Genomic DNA, 27972 nt, shown 5'->3' with positions numbered 1-27972 from the left:
CTGGTTCAGAGTTACAAGCTTACCTGAGAGAACAAAGGTGTTGACTCAAAACACAAAAGCATTCACACATGCAGTGGGAAAAAGGCAACCTTGGTAGACTGCAAGACAGGAAAGCAAAAGTGACAACGTGGGAGCTCACGTACCTATCAGTTTAGCAGTGATTAAGTACTTTATACAAAGAAAAGAAAAAAAAGGTTGAACCATGCCAATGGATTTGCCTAAGCATCTACAGTATATGCTGTGCTTTTGTGCTCCTTCATTTGATGTTGCCTTGCTGAGGTATCTTCATTTTCTCCCCTTTTGGCCTAAAATGGGTTGGTGAAAGCAGACCCTGCAAGATTATGAAAGAAAGCTAGTTATTTTCCAAGCAATATGGTTAGGAATGCTAGGATTAAATGATCTCCATGTTCAGTCTGGAAACCTAAAACATCTGACTGGGTACATCAGAAAAAAGTCTATTGCTGAGAAGGAAGGAAGCCAACAAATCTAGGCTTGGTTAATACGATGTAAAGCCAGTCACCTATATGATCTCAGTTCAGACTCATCCCAGACCATGATGACCAGAATTTGTCACTGTTTGATGATTCACAGTGACCATGAGATCACATTATGTGTCAGTAGTTTTAATGGGGAGAACAGGGTTCAAGTGGTCAGGGATTTGAGCTTCCCTTCTCACAGAGGGATGATTCCCCACAGTTGAGACTGAAGTCCAAATACCAGGAAACTTTTAGTATTGTAATGTCATTTATATGCACACAGTGATAAACACAGAATGCAGCATCCATTTCCACACGCTCCCACATGCATACCCAACATTGTTTACACTTTGTTAAATATAGAAATGTAGTACCCTAACTACTTTTGACTCACGTATTGTGAAAATAGCTACCACTGAAAGATGCAAATACTTTTGACAAGTAGAGACAGAAAACTGGAAATGACTATATTGAGTTGTCTAAACAATCAAGGACGAGGATGGAACAGTGGTTCAGTTTAATGTTAGTATGTAACAGACTAACACCATATCCTGTAGTTACCTTCTAAAGTTCTATGTGAGTATGTGGAAGAATATTTGGGAGACATTAATTGTCTTCTGCCCATTCCATGGGATCTTGAGAGCACACAGTCTACATACATATCCCAGAAGTTCTGGGCTAAATCATTGAAGAGTTCATTGTGCTTGGGCTTAGGGGATTCCTTTAGGAACATCATGAAGTCCCAGAGATCAATGACCGTATCTGCTACCTTGAGTTTCTTCATTTCCACCAGCCCATGGGACGACACCTCCCAGCACTGATGGTCAATCTGACCCAGGCTTGCAGGAGTTTCTTTCTGATAGTCTAGATTGGCATAAACCAAATTCAGTATCAATATACAGCCCAGCTGAAGATACCACCTTCGTTTCCATACAAATTCCATACTCCAAGAAGATACCTGAAAGAAAGTGTATAAAATCACAGTGATTCTGCCATTATGTAGTTCATTCTCACAAAATTTTCAAGGATACCCCAAGAGCTGATTTATGCATATATAAAGAAAAATATTTCTTTTCAAACCATGGAATAAATACCATTCAATGAACCCTAACACTGGAGCTAGGTTTGCATCTAGAAATTGTTAATGCTGTTTAGAACACGAAAACGTGAAGTAGAAAGTTTGAAGTGATCGTAGCCTATGTCAGAACTGCTCCTTGAGCTCAAGACTTCTTCACTTAAACTCCTGTGCTTAGGTCATCAGTAAAATCAGATTAATAGCAGATGCTTAAAGAATCCTAGTGGTATGCTATTTTAAATGATTGCAAACAAGTAACACAGTTATAAAGAGCCAGTCTTTCATGGAACAGTCCAACTCAGACAGGTGGCAATGAAGGAACAGTAAACCAGACCATCACACTGTATTGGGTGAGCGTAGGCAGGTTATGAACTCATTCAGTAGCTGCTGCAAGACTGGAAAAAGGGAAATTCCTTTCTGGCTTATGTTAGAAAATTAAGCGAACTTTTGGCACAATTATTTCTAGCATATATGCAAAGCACAGTAACTATCTAGAGAACTGGAGATGGAAAGAGTAATAACACAGGAGGCATAATGAGAACTTCAAATGCTACAGAATATGTAGTCACTATTATACACAGATTCCCTCTGGGAAAACTGCAGTTTTCCTATGACACATATTCCATATGCTCCAAGCAGGTTTAGACAGAACATCACTAAAACACCTGATACATTTTTTCATCAGTCCTTCCTATCAAGATAAAGTGCAGTGGAAGAGCAGAGTAAACATAAAGAGGAAAACAAACCAAAAAAAAGACAAGTGAACACAGGAAGAAGTCTGAAGAAAAAGATGACAGTGTGTGTCAATTCTATGTCAAATAGTTGCTGCCATGCTCATTTCCACAGCTTCCAAATCAGAACGTAAAATAAAATTACAAAATGATGTGGGCTTTGTGCAGATGCAAGGCAAAGTTTTGGGCAACTGTGCAAATTTTACTGGGAACTTGGCCAGAATTGCAAGTGTGCTCTCCCACTCAGAATATCTTTGGGCACTGGCAATATGAAAAGTTAGTCTATGATGTCTTCAAAGTGTTAACACACTAACGTCTTCTCTGCAACTCCTAGTGATGCAATTAAAGAGAGGATAACCCACAGATTATACAACATATTTGTGAACTGTCTATAAGAAGAGAGAGTTGAGGTGACACCATGGAGTTCAGAGTCATACCAAGCTGCGTCAGGAAACAGGACCGGTGACCACAGGGTTCTGGGATGATTTTTAGTTTGAATGTGCCATTAACACTGCTGCAGCCATTTGAGGTCCCTAAACTCATGTATTCCTTTACCTCACCTTCAAGACTCAAGGCAATGAGACAGACAGATACCCCCACAACCTAACTCCTTTGTAAAACTTCACTTGCTAGCTACATTTCAGCAGGCAGCATCATTACCTGCCTCAGCATCCCCAGAGCTTATGAATATGCATTAAAGATTCTCTTCCTTGGGCTGTTAGAAAACTGGCTCCAGCAAACACGCAGGGATGGAAATGTATCTGTTCTCACTTCCACTTCACTAGGCACCAGCAGTTAGAGGAAGGACACACTAGCAATTTAGCTACAAAGTAGGAAAACAGCAGCCAGGAAGCCACTAACATTTTGAGTTGTTTTGATTACATGTTTTAATCCAGCTAAAAACTAAAATGCTAAGGGTCCATTTGAACACCTCAAACAGGAGCAAAGACCACAAAAAGCCTCACAGAGACTTTGAACTAGTAACTCCTACTATTCAGTACAAGACAGATGAGTTTCATAAAGGCAATAACTAAAGAGCCACAGCAGAAGTTATACTTACAGTGTTTCTGTGATGAGATGGAAAACAGTAGCCTTGAAACAACAGTAGTCAGCCACTTGGAGAAAAAGAAAGAAATTCCTGAGAGGGCTGCAAGTGCCCGGCAGCTGCTGGATGCTCCGAGGATGCCGGGGTTACACTGCACAGGGAGGACTCTGCCACTGGCAAAGCGGCAGCAGCAGCAGCAGCAGCAGCAGCATGAACCCCGGTCAGTGGGAAAGGCGGGAGGGAGCTGGGTTTGTGGCAGCCCCACCTCCTTCTGCAGCAGGCGCTGAGCGTCAGCCGAGCCTGGGCTGGGGTCTCACCCGGAGAGGCTGCGTTTGTATGGGGGGGGGGTGTTTGGTGAGGGAAGGGGAGAGGCAGAGGGCTGTCAGAGGGAGGAAAATGCAATGGATAGCAAATCTTTCTCCAAATCAGTAACATGAATGCTCTCCCCACTTTATAAACCCAGGTTTCCATCCGCAATCCTGTCTGCCCACCAGAACATGCACCCATCAAAGACAACATTTTGAAATAATGAAAAATGGATGTATAGCCCAGAATTTATAGGCACAACGTGCATCCACTATTCCAGTTCCCTTTTTGTAGAAACTCCCTGACTTGAGATCGATTTTACACTATTTTTTAAAATCTCCCATAATTTGGTTGCCAGAGAGGATTTTGATGCCATTTTATTTGTACTTGACAACATCCCCTCCAGAAGCTGGTGCCAGCGCTGGCCGCTGCACACTGGTGTTCACGTCCCACATCTTCCAGCCAGCAGCAGCCCAGCTGTGCCAGTGGTTAAAGACTCTTCTGTTGGTTTGTTTCTGGCCAGTTATTTTCTCTGCTAAGGAACCAGGCTCATGCACGTGTTCAGAAGAGCTCCATTTCCTTTGAGGGAGAGAAGCTTATGAAGAAGCTTACTTAGATTTCTTTCTTCCATACATGTTCCTATGATACACCAGTTATGATGTCTCATCAGATACTGAAGCGTAAGACCAAAAATAAAGAGACAGATTCTTGTTCCAGCTGCTGTGGACCTTCCATGGGTCTGTATGTTGTAGGTTAACCCAGCCAGACCCAGTACACTATATAAAATAACTTCTATATCCTGCTAGTAAAATAAGGTTAAAAATACTGTTTTAATTAAGGGGTGTCAGGGAGCCCAGAGCATTAAAATCTGTAAAAGGCCTTGACTTCCTATAATGGAAGATGCTCTATTAGTGCAAAGTGTGTTCCTAAGGGCAAATTCCCATCCATCAATTTGCAATTCTGTTTCTCCCTCAGTCCTGGCACTCCTCCTTGGATAGCTCGGGCAACTCCACACTCAGCAAGCTGGATTTCTGGAGCCTGTTGTAGGTATCTATTGTGCCTAATTCAGGACAGGTTGCCCAAAATTGAATTCTACAAGGATGAGGATTATTACAGCTATCTTGTCTTACATAATTAAAGCTCAGATTTCTTTACACAGATTTTTCTGACAGATTTCTCAACATGTATATTCAAATCACCTCTCAGATCACCAAGGAAAATGGATTGGGTCATATTCTGAAATGCAGATGATTTTTTAGAGAACTCTTCATATATCGCATACATACTTTCTAAACTCTCCAAGGAGACTGTTGCTTTCAAGGAAGATGTCCTGGTTTCGGCTAGGACAGAGTTAATTTTCTTCCTAGTAGCTGGTACAGTGCTGTGTTTTGGATTTAGTAGGAAAAGAATGTTGATAACACACTGATGTTTTTAGTTGTTGCTAAGTAGTGTTTATACTAAGTCAAGGATTTTTCAGCTTCTCGTGCCCAGCCAGCAAGAAGGCTGGAGGGGCACAAGAAGCTGGGAGGGGACACCATCAGGACAGCTGACCCAAACTGGCCAAAGAGCTATTCCATACCATATGACATCATGCCCAGTATATAAACTGGGGGGAGTTAACTGGGAGGGGGGATCGCGGCTCGGGAACTAACTGGGCATCGGTCAACGAGTGGTGAGCAATTGCATTGTGCACCACTTACTTTGTATAGTTTAATTCTTTTAGTATTGCTATTGTCATATTATTATTATTATCATTATCATTGTTTTTCATTCCTTTCTGTCCTATTAAACTGTCTTTATCTCAACTCACAAGTTTTTTTTCCTGATTCTCTCCCCCATCCCAGGGGTGGGGGGGCAGTGAGCGAGTGGCTGCGTGGTGTTTAGCTGCCGGCTGGGGTTAAACCACGACAGAAGATCATCAGTCTTTCACCTTCAAAGGCACTAGAGTTTATTCAAAGATTGTCAAATTAGAACCATCAGCAGCCAACATCATTAAACTTGAAGCATTTTTGCAAATACGCTGAAATTCTTTGTTTCTTTCTAACCTGCTGTGGTTCAATGTCAGATTATAACTCTGAATGTAGCTGCCTCTATGTCACAAATTCCTACAGCTGGCAATCCGCAACAAAATCAGTCAGGAAAAATGGCAATGCTATCGATCACGCCTCAGAAATGTTCCGGGATTCCTGTGCCCACTTCTGCACTAAAGGACTGGATCTGAAACACTGAAGTCCCCCACTTCACTGGTGTCTCAGTGCAGCTCATCACTGTGCAGAAGAACAGTTCATAACCTGAGAACTACTGCACAAGGGATGTCCCAGCCCTTTTCCTATTACATATAATGGAAGGAAGTCATTTTACTCCCTCCTCACCTCCTGAGGGCTGGAAATGGCTCTTGGCAAGAGATGGCAGCTGGGAGTTCCTGTGGCCCAATGCTACGTGCTCTGGAGTGGGTTTCTTGAGTTACTTCACTTCATCTTTGGGTCTAGATGCCCACTTACAAAGAATAACTTGCAGACCTGGGGCTTTTACCAGTGTGATTTCCTCATCTATTAACTTAAGAGACCAGAGTCTGTCCTGCATGGTGTGAGGATCTATGAATGTAAAGTGTTTTGAAGACCACGAGGAGTGGTAAACGGGGTTACTCTACAGAACCAAATTTGAAAGCCAAAGGAAAACACTTGCATGGAAAGCTCAAGTAGAAGACAAGTTTCTTTTTCATGTGCAATCATTCTAGCACAATGTGGGCACAAATACTTTGTCTGCAAGTAGCGTTCAGGCAACTTGAAAACAAGTGCTCCAAATGTCATCTGTCTGGTGACTGCCTCACAGAAATTACGTCTTTGTAAAGGCTGCTTGAAGGTTCACAGCAAATGTCAGGTATCTCAGGCACTGGCAAGACTTGGGCTCCCTCACAGCTTCACTCCTTCTCTTTAAAGACATGAAATCTCAAGAGGCTACTGTTCAAAGAACAATGAAACTACTGCATCTGCCACACAGCAGAAAATCGCTTCACTCTGCAACACTGGGTCCATGTAGAAATCAAACCCCACTGAACCTATGCACAAAACCAACAGCTTTCTTCAAGGTTGTGTGTATAGTTCAACATCGGTAACTCTCCTGCATGTTGCCTGAAGGAACATGGTCTGCTCTATACCAGGAGAGGGCTGATGGAACTAAATTGCAGCTGCTCCTTTCTTGAATTCGAGTGTCACCCAACAGCTCAGGACTGTAATTTAAACTTTTCTTTGTCTGTGCAGTACATTATGACATATGAAAAATAATGTACCCAGAATCATGATGTCTGAAGCACTTAAGCATGTACGACTGGTAACAGTTCCAGTTCCAGAGAACCTCCTCTCTCTAAACAAAGGCATGGCTGACGAGAACATAAGACAAATATGTAGTAAAATTGGGTCTATTAGGGTTTCACAACATGCTTTGGTGGAACACAACATGACAGGAACAGCCTGTTCTTTCAAGTGGAAATGTAATGATTTCTGTCATGAAAACAATATATACAGTACTTAAAGGCAAATACCAACCCGTTCTGAAACGACAACATTCAGAATAATGAGCTGTCTTCTGGAAGCCTTTCCAGCTAAGCAATGTAAACACTGTTTCAAAATCTCATTTCAAAAAAATAAGCCATGTTTGAACCTACGCAGCTATATAGAAGAAAACATCTGGAAGACTGGAATGCAGTTAGCTTATGTCTGAACTCTTTGTATCATTGAAAGAAGCTAGAGCTGTATTAGATGTAATTACTCCTTGAAATTCTAAAGCAGCATTCATAACCAAGGAGATTACAGCATTAGGAAAGCTGTACAAGGAACCTACCGGTAAGAAAGCTCCTTCATATCATTCATCAAAATAGCTTTCACTAAGTTTTCAAGTTAAGACAAGCTTTTCATCTTTTTGTTTGCTTTATGCACTGTGAAATTTATTAGCGTGATGAATCTCACAGTGAAACAGCCAAAATTTCAAAGGCATTTAAAGGCATGTAAAGAAGCGGGTAGTTGCACAGCTGTTTGGCCACTGCATCAATTCCTTCTTGTCATTTCATTCCCACTTAAAACATCGAGGTGTAGTAGCACTGGATACTGGTGCAAACACAGGGATTTCATGCTACTCCAACAGCCACTGATGGCAGCGCTCAATCCCTTTTCTTCATCGTGCAGATTTATTTTTATCATGCTCCTCTTGCTTTTCCCAACCTAGTTAATAAATTCACCATTTTTAATCTTAAGATGAGGTATTCCCAGAACACAACTATAGAAATCAAAATGCTAAGGAACAGATTTTTCTTAGGAAAATCCTTTCAAACAAAAAATTCTCTTTTTAAAGTGCCACCACATCAACAATGTTCTCTTAAGAATCTATTTATGTGAAAATTCTTTGATAATATCTAAAAATTCACCTCCCCAAGTGAAAATGGTTCTGAAGGCTGACTTTCATATTTCATTTTCCTTTATGGTATTATGCATCTTTGTCAGTCAAGCACTGAGGGATCATCACCTATGGGAGAATGATACCTGGAACAAGGATGAACCCATGAATTTAAACTGACAGAGATCAAAATTATTGGCAACTAGTAATCCTACAGGATGTTACATGAAGTTTGTAGGATGGAAGCACCATGAAGAAAGACACCAATCATGTTTATTATGTAAGTATTGTTATTACAATTTCTATTTCAGAACAGGTAAGGTCAAGGAAAGTCAATCTGTGACCATTTTCATAAAATCCAACGTACCTGAAAGCTACATAAAAGCTTGGGTTGTAGACAAAAGCCCTTAAAACCAGAGACCTTGTCCATGTACTTGGGAAAGCAGATTTTTTTTCAGCTGGTGACTAAATATAAATGGGATTTAGAGAAAAGTTGTGTTGTGTTCTCCATTCCGCAGGGGTTCAGGAAGAATTCCAAAGATGCAGCGTATGCCATCTGTAAACCCACAGGCTCCAGTGCAGCCGTTTCACACAGTAAGTTTTACGAGAGGGGCTTAAAGACAAAAGTGGCTATTTCTGTGATTTTGAGTTTTTTAATTGATAACCAAACTTAGGCAAAATAAAATGTTTCCCTCCAAATTCTTCCAACATCGATAGTTTTTCTATAGCATGAGTTTTGAACTGTTGTACTTCAGCTTGTTGAAGTACAGTTTATTGCAGTTGAAGTGCTTCCATCTAGTGGCCCTTTATTGTACTGAAGAGTTCTTTAATTTTTTTTTTTAAATAAAACTGTAAAAGTAATACATTAATTTTTTAGAACATCTGGACCTTGGATAGGTTGGTGTAGTTATTTCTTTCAGCCACAAAGACCTTTATGCCAGCTTCCCAGCATTGCAATGAACCGTTGTGTGCATGTTCAGAAAGGCAAAGAAAGAAAACTGACTTGCCTTTTTTAATTATTTCAACTCTACTTTAAAATAAAGCTATGATGTTGCTAAAATATTTCAGCTTAATTTTTAAATATTTCCATTGAAGTTAGTTCTTCTCTAGATTGAGAAAAACAGCGCATAAAGTACAAATTTCAAAAAATCACTGCTGGAAGCTTTAAAATTGTTGTGGAAAGAGACTTTACGGCTTCTTGTTAGAGTTGATGACAGCACACTACCTAGTGATTTATATCATGAGAGAAAAGAAAGAGTGGTAAAACTGTGATTTGATGTAGCAGTACCCTTGTGATTTTCAAGCGATCATATACAAGTATTTGAAGTACACAGTGAGAACAGAAAGAGCAGGAAGTGAAGCATTATTTAGCGTGAAACTCCGAATATGCATTGACTACGTATAAATCAGTTTGGAGAGCTTTAAAACGCTATCAGCCTCTTGTATGACTGAATTATAGAGATGTCTGCGACTACACATCTGCACACTCTTACGTAAACAGGATTCACTGAAGATAAAGAATTGAGTCACCCTCTGCATCACTGATTAGCAGCTTCTGAGGTAAAGAAATAACAGAGTGATGTTCCACGATCAGGCTTGACAGTGAAATGCTCACAGCCCTGTTACTTAAGTTCAAGTACGGCACACCCGCTAGTGATTAAACAGCCAAGGCAGATCAAAAGAAAAAGATGATAGCATCAGTGCTGTCCTGGCAAAATGGACTGTTTCTTCAGGTGACCAGATGCATTTTTGAAGCAAAGCATTCAGAAAACAAACCACCTAAATATCCTCAGACTTTAGAGTTTTAAATGATTCCGTTTCAGTAATTTTTAGCATCATGTATGTCTGATTATGTACTTACTGGTATAAAAGGTTCCAGAAAATGCACAATGGCACATCTCAAATGAAATGTTACTTAATCCCCTGCTGTTATGAGCTTGTTGGCATGAGCTTGCTCCATGCTGAAATAAATCTAGTGTTATGTCAATGGATTTAACACCTTCAACTTGCAACATACAGAGGAGACCAGTTTTTCTTTATTTCTCTTTTTTGAGATTGAGTTGTGGATTGATTACATGAGTTGAATTAACATTAGTTAGTAGCTCTGCTGGCATCTCTGGACCACACTACAAGTTAACCTGTTGTTGGATTTGACCTCCTGCTGTGTGTTAAGGAAGTTCAGCACACTGAATATAAGGCTCTGCTAAGTCGACAAGCTATAGACCCTGCTGCTCTCAACAGTCGTAATGATTCAACTAAATTCGAAGAGTATGCACCACAAAAGCAGAACAAAGCATGAAAACATGGGGTAATCTGATATATACTTGTACTGGTATCCAAGGAGAGCTCAGGGCCTATAACTTGATCCTTGAAGAACTTTGCTGATAACCTTCTTGCCATCTGCAACTTCCCCGCGCTTTCTCCATCTCACTTAAAAGTTCTTTTGCTTATCTCCTTTTTTCTATTATTTTCTACATAACGCCAACATCGTATGCTTTACTGAAGTCACAGTAGCACAATCTAACTTTTGCATGTGTAAGGACTTCTGAGCCTTGCCTGCTATTCAGATCGGACTGACAAGTCCTTCCCATATTATGAACCATAAATCTGGACAAAATGTTCTGCTATTTGTACTATGAATTGGCATGGTAACACAGAACAGAAAGGTCCTCCTGAATGACAGGGCCTAGTTCCCTGCCACTACAGAAAGCTCTGCTGTACAATCGCCTCACAAATTTATCAAGCGCCATATTAAAAACAGGTATATTTTTGCTCCCACTAATTCCACGGAAAAGCTGTTTCAGAATTTGATTGCTGTAATGCCTAGAAACATTATTCTCATTTCCTGATATATTTATTAATGAATAGTATATATCTGTTTGTTCTTGTGTCAACATTACCCTGCAAATTAAATGGTTTTCATCCTTTATGTTTACTTTCCCGATATATTTATAGACAGCACTCTTCTCTCCTCTCTGTTTTTGTTTTATTGAAGTAAACAAGCTGAGCTGTCCTAAAATCTGTTTGTATGAAAGGCTCTCAAGCGCTCTGGTGATGCACCTAACCTCCCTCTACCCCTCTTTCAGCTCAACCTTAGCTCAGCTATAGCACAACTAATTAGAATTTTTCACAGTACCCCAAATGAGATTTCACCAGGGCCTTAAACAATGACATTAATACCTCCCTGCTTTAAAGGAAACTACATCTCCTGAGATACTCTCTGTACTTATGATGATTCCTAAGTATATATCATTACCAGATTTCATTAGTATGCTCTTACTGATTTTATCAGGGCTGCTAGAAAAAATATCAAATAAGACCATCCTAAAACTAACCCTTTAAGCCTGACATCTTCCTTTTCAACCTTATTTGTGGCTACCTCACTTCACAATTTCTCTCGTAACCTCCATATTCTCATTCCTTCCCAGGTGATACCATATCAAATGTTTTATCAATAGGGTATTAATATGGCAAATTTGAGTTTTTCCGAAGCCAGATTGAGACCAGGCTTCAGGGTCTGTGGTTGGCCAGGTCACTTTTTTCCTTTTCAAAGATAAGTAATTACAGTCCAGGTTCAGCCCACCTAACTTCAAAGACTTAACAGAGAGAGATGAGGATCCACAGGGAGCCATTCATGATGTGGCTGGTCCTCCAGAGATACCTCTCACTACCGAGTATAGAGGGAGTCTCAGCCAACAAGGCTCTCAGCTAGGACCCCTCAGTTAAATGCCTCAAGTACAAGGCCAGACCCACGTTTGCTGTTTTCCAGTCATCTTACAACATTCTTAACAACAGATCTGTTCAAAACGGTTGCTGCTAGATTTTACATATCACCTGTTTCAGAACTGCAGATGTAGTCCCCATGATCTGAAAGCATGACATGGAGTTTTGCATTTTTTGCTGTTGTAATAATTTCTATTCTGCCATTCACAGGATCCATCTTGCCTTTCTCCACGTGGTGAAACTACTTTGGCACTGAGGAAAGGCATACTTTGAATTTGAGGGATTTAACTTAGGCTCACTAGACAACAGTCACATCTTCTCCTGCTCTCCCATTTATATCACTGAAAAATCTTCTGCTCTAAAAATTCTGTAACAGTATGATACAAGCATGTCCAGTTGGTAGAAATTAGAAGTATTTTTAGCTGAAACAGAATATGTAGTTGATGATTGTAAAAATAACACGGAACAGCAGAAAAAGCAGGTCAATAATAGTCAACAGAGTGAAAAGGTTTTGAATGTATTTTTTCCGTACATGTAGGTGGAAAGAAAAGGTTCATAAAGGGGACTAAGGCCTTCTAAAAATACTACTAAAAACTCCCATGGAATATGACACTTCAAGACAAAAAAACCCACGTTTCGTACTGTGGTATCTTGTAAAATTGTATTCAATTGAAATATGTTATTATTTTATTCATTCATCAAGATCATCAAAAGCCATCAGGAATAATCATTCTGAATGACAGCCACGTTTCTTCTGTACCTTCTTCTGAATAACCTAGTTTCAAAATAAACGGTTTGCTTTTTTAAGTCAGAGAGAGAAGCGTGGGCCAGCTGAAAAGCACAGGATTAGGAATTTGGATTTTTTTATTCATTTTTCCCCAATTTCCCTTATTTTTTTTCCTAATTTATGTCTAAAATTTCAGCAAATTGAAGGTTCCTTTACCCTAATTAACTAATGACTATGTAGAATTATATATAGGTAGGGTTTTTAAATGTAGGTATTGGCCTAACTTTCGTAGTCTACAAAATAAAGCAAAATTACAGCAAACATAGACCAAACAATAATATGCAGAACAATCTAACTATGTAACTACTATTTTGCATAAATTTTGTAAATCCAGTTTCCAAATCTGGTGTCCTAGGCCATGAAGCAACTAAGAAACAAAACTAACAACTAACAAAAACAAATTTACATTCTTAAAATGGCACTGGACAACACTCACATGTTGTGATACATCCTGGATACTGCTTAAATGTTCTGTTGGGCCATTTAGGATGTATATGGCACCACTGTTTTCTAAATTGTTTTTTTATTAGGTAATAGATAAAATCCATTGTTGAACTTATTTTTGGTATTAAATTATTGTACATCGTAATGATTCTCCTCAGGTAGCTGACAACTGCAGCTGAGAATGTATGACCTTGTGGAAAGGCTGTAAGATGGAAAAGTATTTACTTTTTCATGAGGATTTGTGCTTTAAAAAAACAAACCACAGAAAACATGCTCATACTGTCTGAAAAATACTTATCTACAAAATAAAGACTTGTGAAAGAACTAACTTGGGGGCATTTTTTCACCAATTTTACCCTTCTGACCTTACTAATGTAATGATTTACAAATAATTTCTCATTTGTGACCATTTAAGAAATGCAAAGCACTATAAGCCTTACTAAAGCCAGGTACTTTCAACATGGTCATCCTTATCCTGAAAACTAGCCTCATTGAAAGGTCAGGTCCCAATCTCTTGAGGGAAGCGCGTTAGCAATACGACCCAACAGGCTCTAAAGGGTCCAACTGCACGGGCAAAGCCAACCGTAGATGCGGTACCTAATCGGCCCACAGCTTCCAGGGAGAACACGCTGCTGGAGCCCGCGGATCACAGCCCTGGCAGCCGGGGCCTTGCTCTCCCCTCAGGCGTCCCTGCCCGCACCTCGGCCCAAAACGCCCGAGTGCCTCTCGGCCTGAGATGCTTTGCGGGGCAGGCAAGACTGGAGCGAGGAGCTGACGCGTTGCAGCAACCAGGCCTGTCCCTTGCCGTACCGGCGGCTCCGCGAGGACCGGCCCCGCGGGAACAGCCCCGCCAGGCCGCGGCGGGAGGACGGCGAGGGGCCGCCACAGCCCCGCGCCGCCGAGGGCGGGAAGGGCCGCGCAGGCCCACCTGTGCGGCACACAGTCCCGCCTCGCCTGTCATGGCGGCCGCCGGCAAGAGGGGAGCTGGGGTGGTTGTTCGCTTCCCTCCGCGCTCCCCCGGCCGGCAGCCGGACCCCTGCGGTCCTGGGCGCTGACCCCGCCCGCCCTCTTGCCCTGTCCTCTCCACACAGGCCCCTGGGGCCCGGGCCGGCCCGCCCTACGCCTCAGAGTCCACTGCTCCCGCCCCGGCCCGCCCCTCCACTCCCGCCGCCGCCGCAGAGCGAGCCCGGGCGGCGGCGGCGGCTCCCAGCATGGTGCGGTGCGGCGGGGCCGTGCTGCGGAAGGTCAGTGCGCCCGGCTGGGGGAGCGGCGGGGACGGGCCTTGCGTGCGTGCAGCCCCACGCAGGCAGGGCTCGGGCGGCGGGAAGGGCGGGCGAGGAGCCGCCGCTCCGGTCCGGGCCCCGCGGCCTCTCCGGGGCGGGCTGACGGGTCGCTCCCTTCAGCCGGGCTGACTGGCGGGCCGCCGGGGCCCCCGGGCTTCTCTGCCTGCGCTCCCCAGGCACTGTCTCAGCGAAGCGGCCTCCTCGCCGGAGGCCTGTACGTGCCGGGGCAGAGGCACAATGCTGGGCAGGGTGCGCGGTGAGGCACCGCGACGGTGGCACGCGTGTCTCCGTGGGCGCCGGAGCCCGGCGCAGGGGCAGAGCCTCGCCCCGTGCCTCTGCCTGGGGCTCTGCAGGCCGGGCGGGCGTGCGGTGAGGTATCGCTGCCGGGGAAGAAACGTCAAACATTTCTCTAACTAAAAAATATCTCGGAGGGTTACATGTCTGTTTTCTGAACGTTCGTTATTGCCATCAGAGCAAAGCTCTATCCAAGCAGTTTTAGCCACAGTTTCTAATGGCTACAAAATGAGATATAAACAGAATGTAATACTGATACGAAACTTGTTGTTTTATTAGTATGGCAACTTTATAGATGATTTACGGCTCTATGTGAGAGGAGGAACAGGTGGAATGGGTTATCCTCGTCTAGGTGGGGAAGGAGGGAGAGGTGGCGATGTCTGGTTCGTCGCCCGAGAAAGAACTACCTTAAAGAGCATAAGGGACAGATATCCCCAGAAGCGATTTGTAGCTGGAACAGGAGTCAACAGCAGGTAAGAGTCTGTTTGATGAAAGTTGTTATATATATCTTTTCCAGAAAGCAAAATGTCAGCTTAAGTTACTAAGCCTGGTTTAATTTCTCCCAGTGTTAAAGCACTAAAAGGTGAAAAAGGAAAAGATTGTGAAGTTCATGTGCCTCTAGGAATTTCAGTTCTTTGTGATGATGGCAAGCAGATTGGTAAGAACTTTTGCTTTGTTTTAATGTATCTAGTAGATACTGACATATTTCTTGATAGCATCTAGCAGACTTCTAACACTAGGATATTTTAAGGCTACACATCTCCCAAAATATGTGTGTGTGTTCCTTTGTTTGGACAAAGAGTTGACAAAAAATACACCGTAGAAATTGTTGGAAAAGCAGGACCCCTTCCAGAAATTAGCAGTAGTAGTCAGTTTGCATCACCATATGCAGCAGAAAGAAAATTGCCCTTGCAAACAAGTGTTAAAGGCTGGAAGCCATACTGATCCTCCACGGAATCATCAATGACCTTACATAAATTATGTACCCATTAACTCAGGTAAGTGTCCCTATAACTTTACTGAATTATGACATTGCTTAAAAGATAAAGATCCTTGCTGAGTGTCAACATTTCAGGTTATCTAAAATACTTACTCGTTTTTTACTCTTTTTTTAAAGAGTGGTAAGTGGTAGTGACCAGGAAGATCTCTTTCAATATGGTGCTCTTGGAATAGCTCTCAATGGTTTCTTTGCAGTTTCTCAGAGTTTTTCTTCTCATACTGTTCAGAGTTCAAACTAAATTCACAAATGACTCTGATTTGGATGTTTAACAAAACAATGTATGGCAAGAACTGTTTATGATGTAGACATGTCAGTGTCTAAAGGTATCCTTGAATTACATACTCAAATGTTGCATTTTTATTTTTTTTAATTGTTCTAACATTCTAACCCTAAGGGAGATATTAAAGGCTGCATCTTAATGAAAAAATATGAAACCTCTGAAGAGTTTGCTGTAGCCACATCTCTATCAATGCAGATTTTTCCTTGCATTCTTGAATTCAAGTATTGGAGGCTTGAGAAATACCATCTTGGCCATACTTTGCCTGCCTGTACTTAGCCCTTTTCTTGAAGCAACTAACTATATGACAGAGGGGAATACTGGGGTGTGATTGCTCTCATTTGTTTCCAAAGAAGGAAAAATACCATGACCCTGAGTGCACAGCTCTTGCAAGAAAGTGTACAGAAAATTCTCTCTTTGTTGAAGATAGATTTAAGTGGAAAATCACAACTGAACTACTGTAGGGGATTGTGCTTTTTCACTAGTGAATTTATTTTCAGGAGAGCTTAATGCAGCAGGAGAGAGATTCCTAGCAGCTCGTGGAGGTCTTGGAGGCTCTTTGGCCACAAACTTCTTGCCTTGCAAAGGTCAGAGGCGAATTGTTCGTCTTGATTTGAAACTTATAGCAGATGTTGGCTTAGTTGGGTAAGTACTGTAGTTTGAGAACTGACATTAGAAAACAAAGTAGTAAATTTGAAATGGAATTTCAAAGAAATTTGAGAGTTTAGAGAATGACCGTTACTGTACATCTGCTTTGCCACTTAAGTTACTTGCAGTTTGCAAATCAGATATAGTTTAAACCTATTAAAATTAATTTTAAAATTTGGAAAGTATTGTTTATGCTTTTGTGGGTGAAGGGTTTCATGAATCAGGGTAATATATAATTATTAATATAATTGAATTTAGCGATTGCCGTGATTATCAAAATACTATTAGCTAATATTTATGAAGTATGTAGGAGGTGCAAAACAGAGCCAAGAACACTATCTGTATTGCATCTTTGACTTTATGGTACTGGCACAAGTGAATCCTTCCAGTAGTAGTTTTAAAGAGAGTTTCAAAGGCTACGTAGCCTACTGTCCCACATAAACAGCTTGGAAGGTTGGAAGGAAGTAATTACAAACTGGAACACTTGCATTTCTTTTGCTCTGGTACTTTTCAATGTTGCTGCTTTTATAACAATGCAGATAAATATATTTTTATTTGGAGAAAGCTTTCAACAAACTACAATTGTAAAAGTATTGGTCTACTCAGGATTTAATACCCCCATCCCCTGTCCTGTGGTCCTTATTAATAAAAACCATAGGAAATGTAAAATGACAAGGGGTTTGAGGTGGAAATAGTCTAATTGGTATATACCATTAAAGAATGGAAACTTGAAGACAGCATGGTTTTCTACCTACATTTTTCTTTTTTTGCTTATTAGATAAATCTGATATTAACAGAACTATTTCTAAAGTTACGTAATTTTCAAGTGGTCTTCAGTAATTACACAATAGAGAATTTTTTTCTTGTTTTAGAGTGTGTGAAAATACAGGAGGTTTATGACACTGGTGCTGCTTTAATCTTGCATTTTGGCTTGTGTTTTAGCTGACAGTTGCCCTTTAAAATGGATAAAAAGAATCATTATCAATTAATTACAGGAACATATTTTCTTGTGGAGAGTATGAATCAGCCTCTGATAGTTTGTGGTTGTGCTTTGATCTCTTTGTGTTTGTTATTTTTACTTCAGTAATTTGCAAGTGGTTAGCTATTAGATCAGGTAAAAAACATATAGACTTGAGAAAGGCCCATCAGATTTGGGTACAGGTTGTGATGTGCAGTGTAGGTTGCAATTTAAACTTCAAAGAGTATATTGTACCTCAGTGGAAACAAAATATGCACTTGAGGACATGACCAGAGTAGCCTTCCAGAATGTCTTTAAGGTACCTTTCAACATCAGAGTGTGTTAAAACTACCCTCAATAGTTTTTCTTGAAGAGTCGTCATGTCTCTCTTTTTTAAGAAAGCCCCATATACAACTCCTTTATAAAGCCACTTAATGTAATACTAGCCTTATTTTTCATTAGCTCATATTCTTATTAGTTGTCCCTGTTAACAATTCCCTGTTGTATTCAAGTGGAGAGTATATGGCTTTCTGTGTGACACGTGCCTTTGTATCTTGTGACCAATATTCAGTTGCCTCTAGGCACGGTTTTCTTTGATCACTGTTGCACTGAAACATTGTGCTGAATAACTGTTTGTGAATTTGACTGGAACACAAGTCTTGTGTGGTCTCCCGTATGGTATCTATCATCTGATGTCAGCATTAGCTTCAAGTTTGACATGGATCAAGGCTATTGTGTCTTTTACAGCTCAGATTAATCTTTAAAATAAGCATGTGTTATAATTTCAGTTTTAACTTAGGTTTCCATTTCAATGGGTAGATGTATTGTGTGAAGAAGCTTTTGTAAAAGCTACCTTATCCCTGAACGAACATTTTTGCTGTAGTATGCAGGTGTAGCTATCCCTTGTAAAGGGATGTCGTGGTTTAGCCCCAGCTAGCAGCTAAGCACCATGCAGCCGCTCCCTCACTCTCCCCTGCTCCCAGTGGGATGGGGAGGAGAATCGGGAAAAAAGGTAAAACTCGTGAGTTGAGATAAGAACAGTTTAATAACTAAAGTGAAATACTAATAATAATAACAATGAAATATAATAATAATAATTGTAATGAAAAGGAATATAAAAAAAAAAAGAAAATGGGAAAAAAAAAAAAAGAAAAAAAAAAAAACAGTGATGCACAATGCAATTGCTCACCACCCGCTGACTGATACAGAGCAGCAATCCACCCCTCCCAGCCAACTGCCCCCTTTTATATACTGGGCATGATGTTCTATGGTATGGAATACCCCTTTGGCTAGTTCAGGTCAGCTGTCCTGGCTCTGCTCCCTCCCAGCTTCTTGCACACCTGCTTGCTGGCAGAGCATGGGAAACTGAAAAGTCCTTGGCTTAAGATAAGCGCTACTTAACAACAACTAAAACATCAGCATGTTATCAACATCATTCTCACACTAAATCCAAAACACAGCACTGGACCAGCTACTAAGAAGAAAATTAACTCTATCCCAGCCGAAACCAGGACAAGGGAAAAGGTTACAACAGTCAGATCTGCACAGACCAGCTCCTAGGGCTTCACTGGTATTCTTTTTGGTTTACTTGGTAACAAAGCGGGTTAGTCCTAATTTCAGGATCCTTCATACAACTTTGTTGCCTTAAAAACATGTACAAACTGTGCATGTGTGTATCTATATACACAAAGTCTCTCTTTTGCTCTTCCCCTCATATATATGTATGTACAGAGTTTACATATGCTTTGCTACATTAGCTAAACTGTAGCATAGATATCATTGGTACTTAAATTGTAGAATGTTTCATTAACCGTGATTTGTATACCAAAAGACTGTAAATCCCACTGATAAGATGTATTTGCATGACAGGTGTTTAGAATGTAAACGTAATATGCAAAATTAGCTATAGCATGTGGAAACTGAATTCAAGTAGACCTGTATGCTTATGCTGTATTTCTATCCAAATGGCTTTGAAAGATTTCCCTTAAATCTATTACACATGTATTTACATACCTCTCCTGCATGCATCCTTGGGAAGCATTGTTGGATTTAGAAAAATGATTCCAATTTGATTTAAAAAAAAAATCATAATGATACACATTTTGTTGGGTTTTTTAAGAGTGAGTAAATCAGTCTGCAGAAATTAGTTGATAGCATTGAGTTTGACTACGGTAATATAGTGTATTCGGTAATAAAATATACAGGAATCACATATGTGTTTATTCACTGTATAAATCCTGACTTTCCTTCTAGGTTTCCAAATGCGGGAAAATCATCCTTGTTAAGCAAGATTTCTCATGCCAAACCTGAGATTGCGAATTATGCATGTAAGTTCATACTCTTATTTTTCGGGCAGTAATAGTTCATGAGAACAAGAAGTCTTTTCTCTGACTTGATTTACAGGTTTATAATAAAGAATAGAGGATAACCGTGTTGCCTGCTAAATATGGTACACAGTTTTTTAATTATAAGAAATACTTCAAAGAGAGAACTTGCTGTTTCAGTGTCTAGTTCCTTTAACCACCTTAGTTTTTCATGTGTACACCCTCATAGTGCTTCAACCTGTTGATGCAGGGTCTGGTTAACATTTATTTTAGTCTCAGCCCATTCTGTTGCATCTGAGACTCTCCATGGTGTGTAATATCCTCAGTCTACTGAATATGCAGCATCAGGTTCCTTTGCATGAACATTTTTATGCTTTGGAAATAGCTACAGCCTGTTCTCGCAACAGAGTAAGATTTTGGTTTTGAATCTGTCCATTGAAAAGTGCCATTTTTGTTAGTTTTCTATCAGTAAATTAGGATTAGCCATCTGATCATGCTTTAATTAAAAAGCAAGAGTACAAGTACTGATAATTCCTACTGACCTTGCACCACTCCTGATTCTCTACAGCCTTTTTCCATAGTCTGGATAATCCTTTTTGTGTCTGAGACTTCCCTAGCTCCTCTGTTCCCTTTGTGGGATGACAGGAGCAGAACTGCACACAGTGCCAAGATTTGGTGAACCATTGTTTTTTTGAGTGGTCTAATTTTGTTCTCTCTTGTTTTGCTTTTTCTTTATTCCTTTTCCAGTAATTCTTAACATTCCATTTGCCTTATTTTTTTTCTGCTACTAAACATTTGTTTCATTTAAGTACGGAGTGAGAAAGTCCTGCAACATTTAAATGTTTTGTAACATTAGCATTTTTTAAAATGTTAAAACAGTTTTGTTTTCTTCCCTTCCTCTTTTTTTCCCTTATCATAGTTACAACAATACAGCCTGAACTAGGAAAGATCATGTATGCAGATTATAAGCAGGTGGGTATGAAAGTTCATTCTGGTTGTTTAAGTTGTATATAATGGTTAGTTATGTTGCTTAACGTAATTTCAGAAAGAAAAAGGAAACTTGTAGGTTTTTTCATATGTGTACCTATAATGTATACATATAAAATGCAGTTATATGGACTTAATGAAGGTTGTGGAGAAAGTACTATTTTTATAAAGTAATAAGAGAGCTTTATAGCCAAATACAGTAATATGACGTTGAGCTGATTTTAAGTCACTTTAATAAATGGCTTCTCATTTTCCCTTGTCTCCTTTCTGTGGTTTGAATCCTGCTTTATAATCTTAGAGTTGTGAGCTCCTGTGTGGAAATGAGATTGCTGTGTCCTAGTATACTCTGGTTAAGTTTAGGACTTTAAAAAAACATTGGTTCAGAGACTAACCTGTTATTTTTATTTAGAAGAGGCAAATTTTCTGCAAGTTGGCTATACAGAGAGCTCTGAAATGAATGAGTCATTTTCAGAATGGATTTTAAACGGGCAAATTTGTCCAATAGCTGCAGATCTGCAGTAGTGAATGACAGGGAATTTAGTGAATATAACCCAGTTACCATAACTTACTGTTCTGGCTTTCTGGGTTGGCTGCTCTGACTTCCTTTTGTAGTTTGGTTTTTGTGTTGTTTGGTTTTGGTTTTTTTTTTTTAATAAAAACCTAAAATAGTATGAAGTGATAGTGATTGCCTGAACAGCCAGGATAGTGCACTACCTGAGAGGTGAGGTACCTGCATCCAGTTCCTTTTGTGGTAGGCTGTAGCTCCGGAGGACTTGTGGAGCTACTGCCCTACCACCTTAATTTTTGTGAACCCAATTCCACACAGCTTCTTCAGGTATAGTTGTCAGATAATCGCGTGGTGCCTGGAATCCTTTGTACAGTACCCGCTGGGGGGAAAACCAACCCTAAATGAGACTCTTACTAATAGATTTTGGACCCCAAGTTCATGTAAGGTTACAGCAAACATTTTGATTCCTCAAGCTTGAATCTTCTTTGATGTGCTTTTATTTTGTTTTTTAAGTGTATGATACGTGCAGTACTGGACTCATCACTTCCAAGATAAAAGGCAAATACATAAAAGGGTTTCAGATGAGTTAACCAGAAAAGCATACCTCTCAGATGTGAAAAGACAGAAAACTCCTCTTTTCACTTTCAGAAGCAATAATCGTAGGGGGATTCAGTAGCTGATGCTTGAAACCTTCATTTAACAACCTTTAACAAAACTGTGTATTAAAGAAAGTAAGTCTAGTTTGTCAGGTTCCCTGTAGAGATGCACACATCTAAGGGAAATTTTTTGTATATTCATTTTATCTGCTAGTTTAGGGTAACTTATCCTAGAAAACTGTGCTGCAAATAACAGGATTGTTTATAGCCTTTTAAAAAAACTAACTACCTGCTGTGAGTCAGGACCTCTTGCTCTTACTGGTGTATCTTTCTCCAGCAGGAGAACTACTTGCACGCCTGGCTTTCTTTTCTGCAGTCTGTTTCATGTCATAGCCAGTGACCCTTATTGTTGGCTGTTTCTGCAGTTCATGGTTTTTATACTACAGTGTTGGGTGATATACAGGAACTATATGGACAAAATATCTCTTTTCTAAAATCAAGGGAACTAGTGACTATGATCAGGGTAAGCGTGTGTGAGTAAGAGGAAGTACTTCAGCTCTCAGTATTGTAACTGCTGAAAACAAAACCACGTGAGCAATAATTGAGGTGACTGTCCTGTATCACTCAAGGGAGACTGGCTCATTATATGTTTTTTTTTCCCTACAGAACATTGACTTTTTAAGGAAATATGTAGCAATTTGCTTATTTTATCTTAGTACATTATAAAGAACAAAATATATGCAAGTTACCTGGTGCCATCTGTCATTACTACTTGGAAAAGACAAGACACAGAAGTACAAGATCTGAGTATGAGTCTGGCTTCAGGTCTTAGTACCAGATCATGGAAACTAGCAGAAGCATTTACGTTTTCTACCAGAATGTCTGAACCAAGTGCTGTTTTCAGAGAATATGAGTTTCTTTATGAGCTCCGTAAAAAATATTCTTTGAAAGAGAACTAAAGTTGGGGGGAAAGGTGGTGATGATGGTACCACAGCACCCAAACACATCACACCAGGAAGTGGATGTTTCTGTTCCAGCTCTCTAGTTATTCTCTCCCTGTTTCAGTTATTTTCTCCCTGTTTCTAGTTACAAGTCTGTGGTTCATCCAGCTGTATCTCATGTCTCTGTAGATGGAAAATTCTGAAGCAAGGTTTCAAATATTTAGGAAATGCATAATGGTTAAAAGTTGGTGTGACACAAGTGGGAGCGTAACTCAATCATAGCAGAAAGCCCCATTCTGCAATAGGTAGCACACTGGAAATTTTATTGTGTGCTGGCTTTGGGCATTGTTTAATTGAATCCAGTTGCTGTCTAAATGGGTATTGGATAGATTTGAAGACCCTACTTTTGCTCTTCTTTGCTTCGTTATCTGTCTTAGCTCTCTGTGAGTTACTGAGTAGATATTTGGCGGTTTTAGTATTCTGCTCTTTTTCGGTCTGTCTCAGCTCTCCTTTACAACTGTGTATAACCCTCTCAGCCGGCAGAGAAAATTACAGGATTCCTGTCCATTGTGGTGGTCTTTGCTGGGCTCTGGTTGGATGCTGATATACTAATCAAAATCTCATTTCAGTTGAAGAGCAGAAGACAAATTCTTGGAGCTTCTCACACTCAGGGGAACGATGTTAAGTGGGTTTGCATTTGGAATAATGATCCTCTGTAGCCACAAGGAATGGACTTTATTTTCTTTTCCAGTGATAGTTTGAATTCTATACAAACGTGATAGCCTAATCTTGCCTTTCAGAGTCTGTTTTATTCTCAGGTAATAGGTAGATTTTGCAAGATCTCTGTTGAGGTATTATTACCCTCTATTTTCTACTTTGCAGACAGCTATAAATAAATAGACGGGGGAACAAGAGGAGCACAATGTCTATGTAAAAGTAGCATTTTGTTTAAATCTGCTTCTGATGATGGATTCTAAATATATTGAAACAGCCAACGCATACTGCCAGAGAACTGATCCCACACACAATTCCAAGGAATACACATAATTGTAAAAGGAGTCTCTCAAGACAGATATTCCTGACATTCCTTTGTCTGGGTTCTTTTGTTTATATAAAATGATAATAGGTGTTGATAGTTTAAAATCACCATTTTTGCTGGTTGGAAATCTTTTGTTTGAAACTTTTGTTTTCCTAGATTTCAGTAGCTGACCTCCCAGGACTGATTGAAGGCGCACATGCAAACAAAGGGTTGGGCCACAAATTTCTCAAACACATAGAAAGAACCAAACAGCTTCTCTTCGTTGTAAGTTAAATAAAATTTATAGCTTATTGAAATCAAAGGCAGTGCAGTAAATAAAATGCGTCTTAATTGCAGTGTAGTTGGAATTTAGGAAACCGTAATTTGCATGTTTTATGATAAATATAGCTGTAATACTGTTTTCAGAATGGAACGCTTAAACAACTGATGATAAATTAAATCCTTAAATAGAGTTTATCATTAAAATTTACCAGTTAATTTAGAGCAGTAAAGTGTTCCAAGCATAATTAAAGCACGGGGTGATTTTTTTTCTTTCTTTTTTCTGTGAGATCCCCTTAAAAAAGAGGTTTAAAAATCAGACCTTTGAGAAACACTGTGTCAGAACCAACCAGTTTGTCCTTCCAGTGTCTATGGTGTTACTTTGGTGTATAGTTGCCCTCTGTTCAGGAATGAGGGCATGTACATGGACATTTTACTGCGAAGTAGTTGATGGAGAATACCTTGATACTGTAACATAATTTACTACCACAAAGCTTGTTTTTGTGTAACTTTTTCAGGTTGATATTTCTGGGTTTCAACTGTCTATTAAGACTCAGTTCAGAACAGCCTTTGAAACTATATTGCTTCTAACGAAGGTAAGTTCTCATCTTCATAATTGACAATTGTAGTTATGTGTTGAGCCAAGAAAGGGGCTCAGTTTTGATCAAGAGCTTTCAAATGTTAGTGTGTCTTTTGGATTTATAATATAAGGCCAGATAACAAGCTTAGGATTCTCTGAAATGATGAAATCTTTATTTTTAACTGTCCAGGAGAAACTGCTCTATTTTATGTTGGGCACAATTGTTCCTTTGTTAATCTGTGCAGCATATGGGATATTTCTTACAGTCAAGCAAAGGTGAAAAGATACACCGTTTTCAGTTCCCCAGTCTGGTAGTCTTTTAGGAAGTAGAAACACATGGGTGTAGTTAAATCCCTGCCTTGATGCCCTTACTGCATAGCCTAATGGAGATGAGACATCAGGCCCCAGCTTTGCAGACATTCAGTGTGTCCATCTCTTACCATTGCTTCTGATTAAAATAATACATTTTACATAATTTCAAGTTTAGCAGCTGTTCTCTCTAGCTATATGACTGAAGATGATGAATCTTCTGACTTTCAGCTATTACTGTTTATTTTTAGCTGATTCATGGTTGTGATTTTATTTCTGATATTAACTATAGTCCATTAAAATGCTTAAGAATCAGAAAACTCTCCCAAGAATTTGCTTATATGTTTTATTGATCTGAACTTTTTCTGAAACTGATTTTGTGTTTGTGGGTATCAGAAAAACAAAACCAAAACTGTCATTCTTTTTATAGGAGGCTGTTTCAGAATCGGCCAGCCTGTTTACCTGAAATATCTGTGTTTGAGTAAAAAAATCACTGAATCACTGAACATTATTTTCTTCTGTCAGGCTGCTTTAATACATCAACCTTGAGCACCTGAGTAAGGCATGAAAGACTATTTAAGCAATTAAACAAATGAGAGAGGAGATGTAAAATTGAAGTAGCGCTTGTTAAGCTACAAATACTTATTAAGGCAAATTTACTTGTCTTTTGAGGAACTGGAGCTGTACAAAGAGGAACTTCTAACAAAGCCTGCACTTCTTGCCATTAATAAAATGGATTTGCCTTGTGCAAAGGATAACTTGAATGAACTTATGAAGCAACTACAGAATCCTCAAGGTAAATTAACTTTCAACAATTACCTTCGACAAAAGTAGTAGTAAGATTTCATCTGGGGTAACTCTGCATTGGCAAGGCATTGTTTGAAACTGAAGTCAGCTATTAAATTTATTATTTGAACATATGTTTTAAAACCACTTCCTGCATTAGAGCTCTGTTTATATGCATTTGTAGTGCTGGCTGCACTGTTGGGGAAGTATTTTAATGAAATAGAGATATATTAAAAGATCTTTCCCAACTATGATATGGGAGAGTAAATTTCCAGTCTAGCTATCTCAGATAACAGTAACCTCCATTGAAGGTCCCCTTACAGACACTGATGTATATACAATTGATCATGTGACTTTGGCCAAAACACATGAACATTCCTGACAGGCCTATGTAGGTTTACTTCAATTTTGCTATTACTTTGGAGTGAATTTCTTCCTATTTCCTGGAGAGTATAAGAACGAGGAAAGCTTAAAACTATCCATCTTCCGTAATCTACAACTTCGGATTTCTTTGTACTCATCTTGAAGGACATAGAATCTTCTCATGAGAGCGTAAGTATGGTATAACTGCTATGTTAGTGCTTGTCTTCTGAGACTTCAGCTATTTTTTTAAAGATTAGTTAAGCAAATAGTACTTCTGTATTAATTGCAGTTACATTTATTACTGTAATTTATTAAAGTTTATTTTCTAAAGTTAATGGGATTTTATCGGCTTGGTAATGATATTTGGGATCCAATGTATTTGGGGATTGTACTAACTCTTTCAATATGATTTTTCAGACTACTTACACTTACTACAGGAAGAAATGATTCCTGCAAATACACTTGAATTCAAAGATATAATTCCTGTATCTACATGTACTGGAGAAGGAATTGAGGAACTAAAAGCATGTGTAAGAAAATCCATAGATGAGGAAGCAGAGCAGGAGAATGAAGAGTATCGGAAAAAGAAACTACTACTTTTACAAACTTCAGAAAAACAAATGAATAGAAGCTAGCATTCTTGGCTGGATACAATGCATTTTAATATTCTTAGTATGTACGTGAACCCACTGCTATGCAGACCTTCCATTTAATTTTTGTTCTCTCTACCACCACTGCCCAGTTCTCTGCTCCCCCCCATTGTCTCAATTTCTTTTGGCAGTTGGGTGGAGCACAGTGGGGAAAAGAACAGGTTTTTCTGATTTATGTTGGCTACCGACTCAACAGAGTAAAGACCAAAGTATGTGCAGCTCAAAGCACTGCTTTAACAACTGATGATCCCTAGCATATTTTTTGCCAAATGAGACGAATGGAAGGAATATAACCCGCGCAGGTAGCAAAGGAGCAAGTTCAGCCACTCTGCATCTTCTGCCACGGGCATCAGAAACACCGCAGGAAATTTCTGATGGAGCAGTTTTCCAGGGTCTAGTGCTTCTAAGGTGAACCAGTTCTGCTACTTTGACAGGCACCTGATTGTGGGGGGTTTGTTATTTTTAAAGATTTAAAGGAAAACACAAATAAATGGCCGCAAGGAAGTGACTTGCAGGAGCAAGAAAAAGCAAGGCTGATGTGTAATGTTTTTTTCACAGCTGCTGGTGCCTACTGTAGTCCTCTTGATCATATAAATCCTGATTCCAAATTCCCAGACTTAATTTGGGATTCCCTCCTTTTATGGAGTTGTGGGTATATGTTACTTCTTAGTGAAGAAAATGATGACTGCTTTTCAACAGAGCTATGCATTTTTGGGAATATTTAATGTTCCAGTTTTTGTATTACAAGCAGGCCCACTTATATTTTACTTTTTTAAAAAAAAATTGGAGTCCTTTATTGTACAGGATGTTTTCTACTTCAAAGCTATTAAATTGATTGCAAAGCAAAGACTGAATACATCAAAGGCTTCTCAACTTGGTCTTGTTTTGTTTTGCAAGTATTCTTATCAAACCCTGCTCCTCTAAATTTTGTTAAAGCAGTCACAGAGAAGAAAGGTATGATTTATCATCATCCAGTTTTTATCATTAATATTGGTTCTCATTCTGATTTTCCTCTAATTTTATTGTGTTTGGGGCTAACTTGTTTTCACCAAAGCTAAGTATGGGCTGTCACCAATTCTTGATACTCCATTTATTTCATAGTCGAAACCAACTTTTTTTTTTTTTTGTCAGACTTCTTGAACACCGGTCTTAATCTCACACATAAATGAGAGGGAAAAAAGTTTGAAATGAGCCA

General features: G+C 39.6%; 2 protein-coding genes across 4 annotated transcripts; one reads left to right on the top strand and one right to left on the bottom strand.

Annotated features, from left to right (window-relative positions):
• Nucleotides 1–305: 305 nt before the first annotated feature.
• FAM237B (family with sequence similarity 237 member B) lies at nucleotides 306–1419 on the bottom strand. Its single transcript, XM_050892876.1, has 2 exons — nucleotides 1038–1419; nucleotides 306–331 (listed from the first exon to the last, which is right to left on the bottom strand). Exons 1-2 carry the CDS (start codon nucleotides 1417–1419, stop codon nucleotides 306–308), a joined length of 408 nt encoding a protein of 135 aa, XP_050748833.1.
• Nucleotides 1420–14170: 12751 nt separating this feature from the next.
• GTPBP10 (GTP binding protein 10) lies at nucleotides 14171–27634 on the top strand. 3 transcript variants are annotated; one of them, XR_007766036.1, is made up of 11 exons: nucleotides 14171–14220; nucleotides 14833–15026; nucleotides 15120–15211; nucleotides 16331–16475; nucleotides 19690–19763; nucleotides 20680–20732; nucleotides 23988–24095; nucleotides 24608–24685; nucleotides 25651–25774; nucleotides 26150–26316; nucleotides 26545–26593. XR_007766036.1 is itself a non-coding variant. In XM_050891237.1 (10 exons), exons 1-10 carry the CDS (start codon nucleotides 14188–14190, stop codon nucleotides 26760–26762), a joined length of 1119 nt encoding a protein of 372 aa, XP_050747194.1. In that variant the 5' UTR covers nucleotides 14171–14187; the 3' UTR covers nucleotides 26763–27634. The 3 variants fall into 3 exon arrangements, 2 of the variants coding, with proteins under 2 accessions (XP_050747194.1, XP_050747195.1); XM_050891237.1 differs by lacking the exon at nucleotides 26150–26316 and having other exon boundaries at nucleotides 26545–27634; XM_050891238.1 differs by lacking the exon at nucleotides 26545–26593 and having other exon boundaries at nucleotides 26150–26533.
• Nucleotides 27635–27972: the final 338 nt, after the last annotated feature.

This window comes from Gymnogyps californianus, chromosome 2 (assembly GCF_018139145.2).
Source record: "Gymnogyps californianus isolate 813 chromosome 2, ASM1813914v2, whole genome shotgun sequence".
Lineage (NCBI taxonomy): Eukaryota > Metazoa > Chordata > Aves > Accipitriformes > Cathartidae > Gymnogyps > Gymnogyps californianus.
Note: the sequence above shows the minus strand (reverse complement) of the source record. Positions and strands in the feature narration are given on the sequence as shown.

What these genes read in the sequence shown, in the direction of transcription:
- GTPBP10 (XM_050891237.1), top strand. Translation starts at nt 14,188, where the DNA reads ATGGTGCGGTGCGGCGGGGCCGTGCTGCGGAAG. An exon ending in GCGGGGCCGTGCTGCGGAAG is followed by an intron (nt 14,221 to 14,832) that starts GTCAGTGCGCCC and finishes TTGTTTTATTAG; the next exon opens with TATGGCAACTTTATAGATGA. An exon ending in TGAGATTGCGAATTATGCAT is followed by an intron (nt 19,764 to 20,679) that starts GTAAGTTCATAC and finishes CCCTTATCATAG; the next exon opens with TTACAACAATACAGCCTGAA.
- FAM237B (XM_050892876.1), bottom strand. Translation starts at nt 1,419, where the DNA reads ATGGAATTTGTATGGAAACGAAGGTGGTATCTTCAGCTGGGCTGTATA. An exon ending in CTCACATAGAACTTTAGAAG is followed by an intron (nt 332 to 1,037) that starts GTAACTACAGGA and finishes ATAATCTTGCAG; the next exon opens with GGTCTGCTTTCACCAACCCA.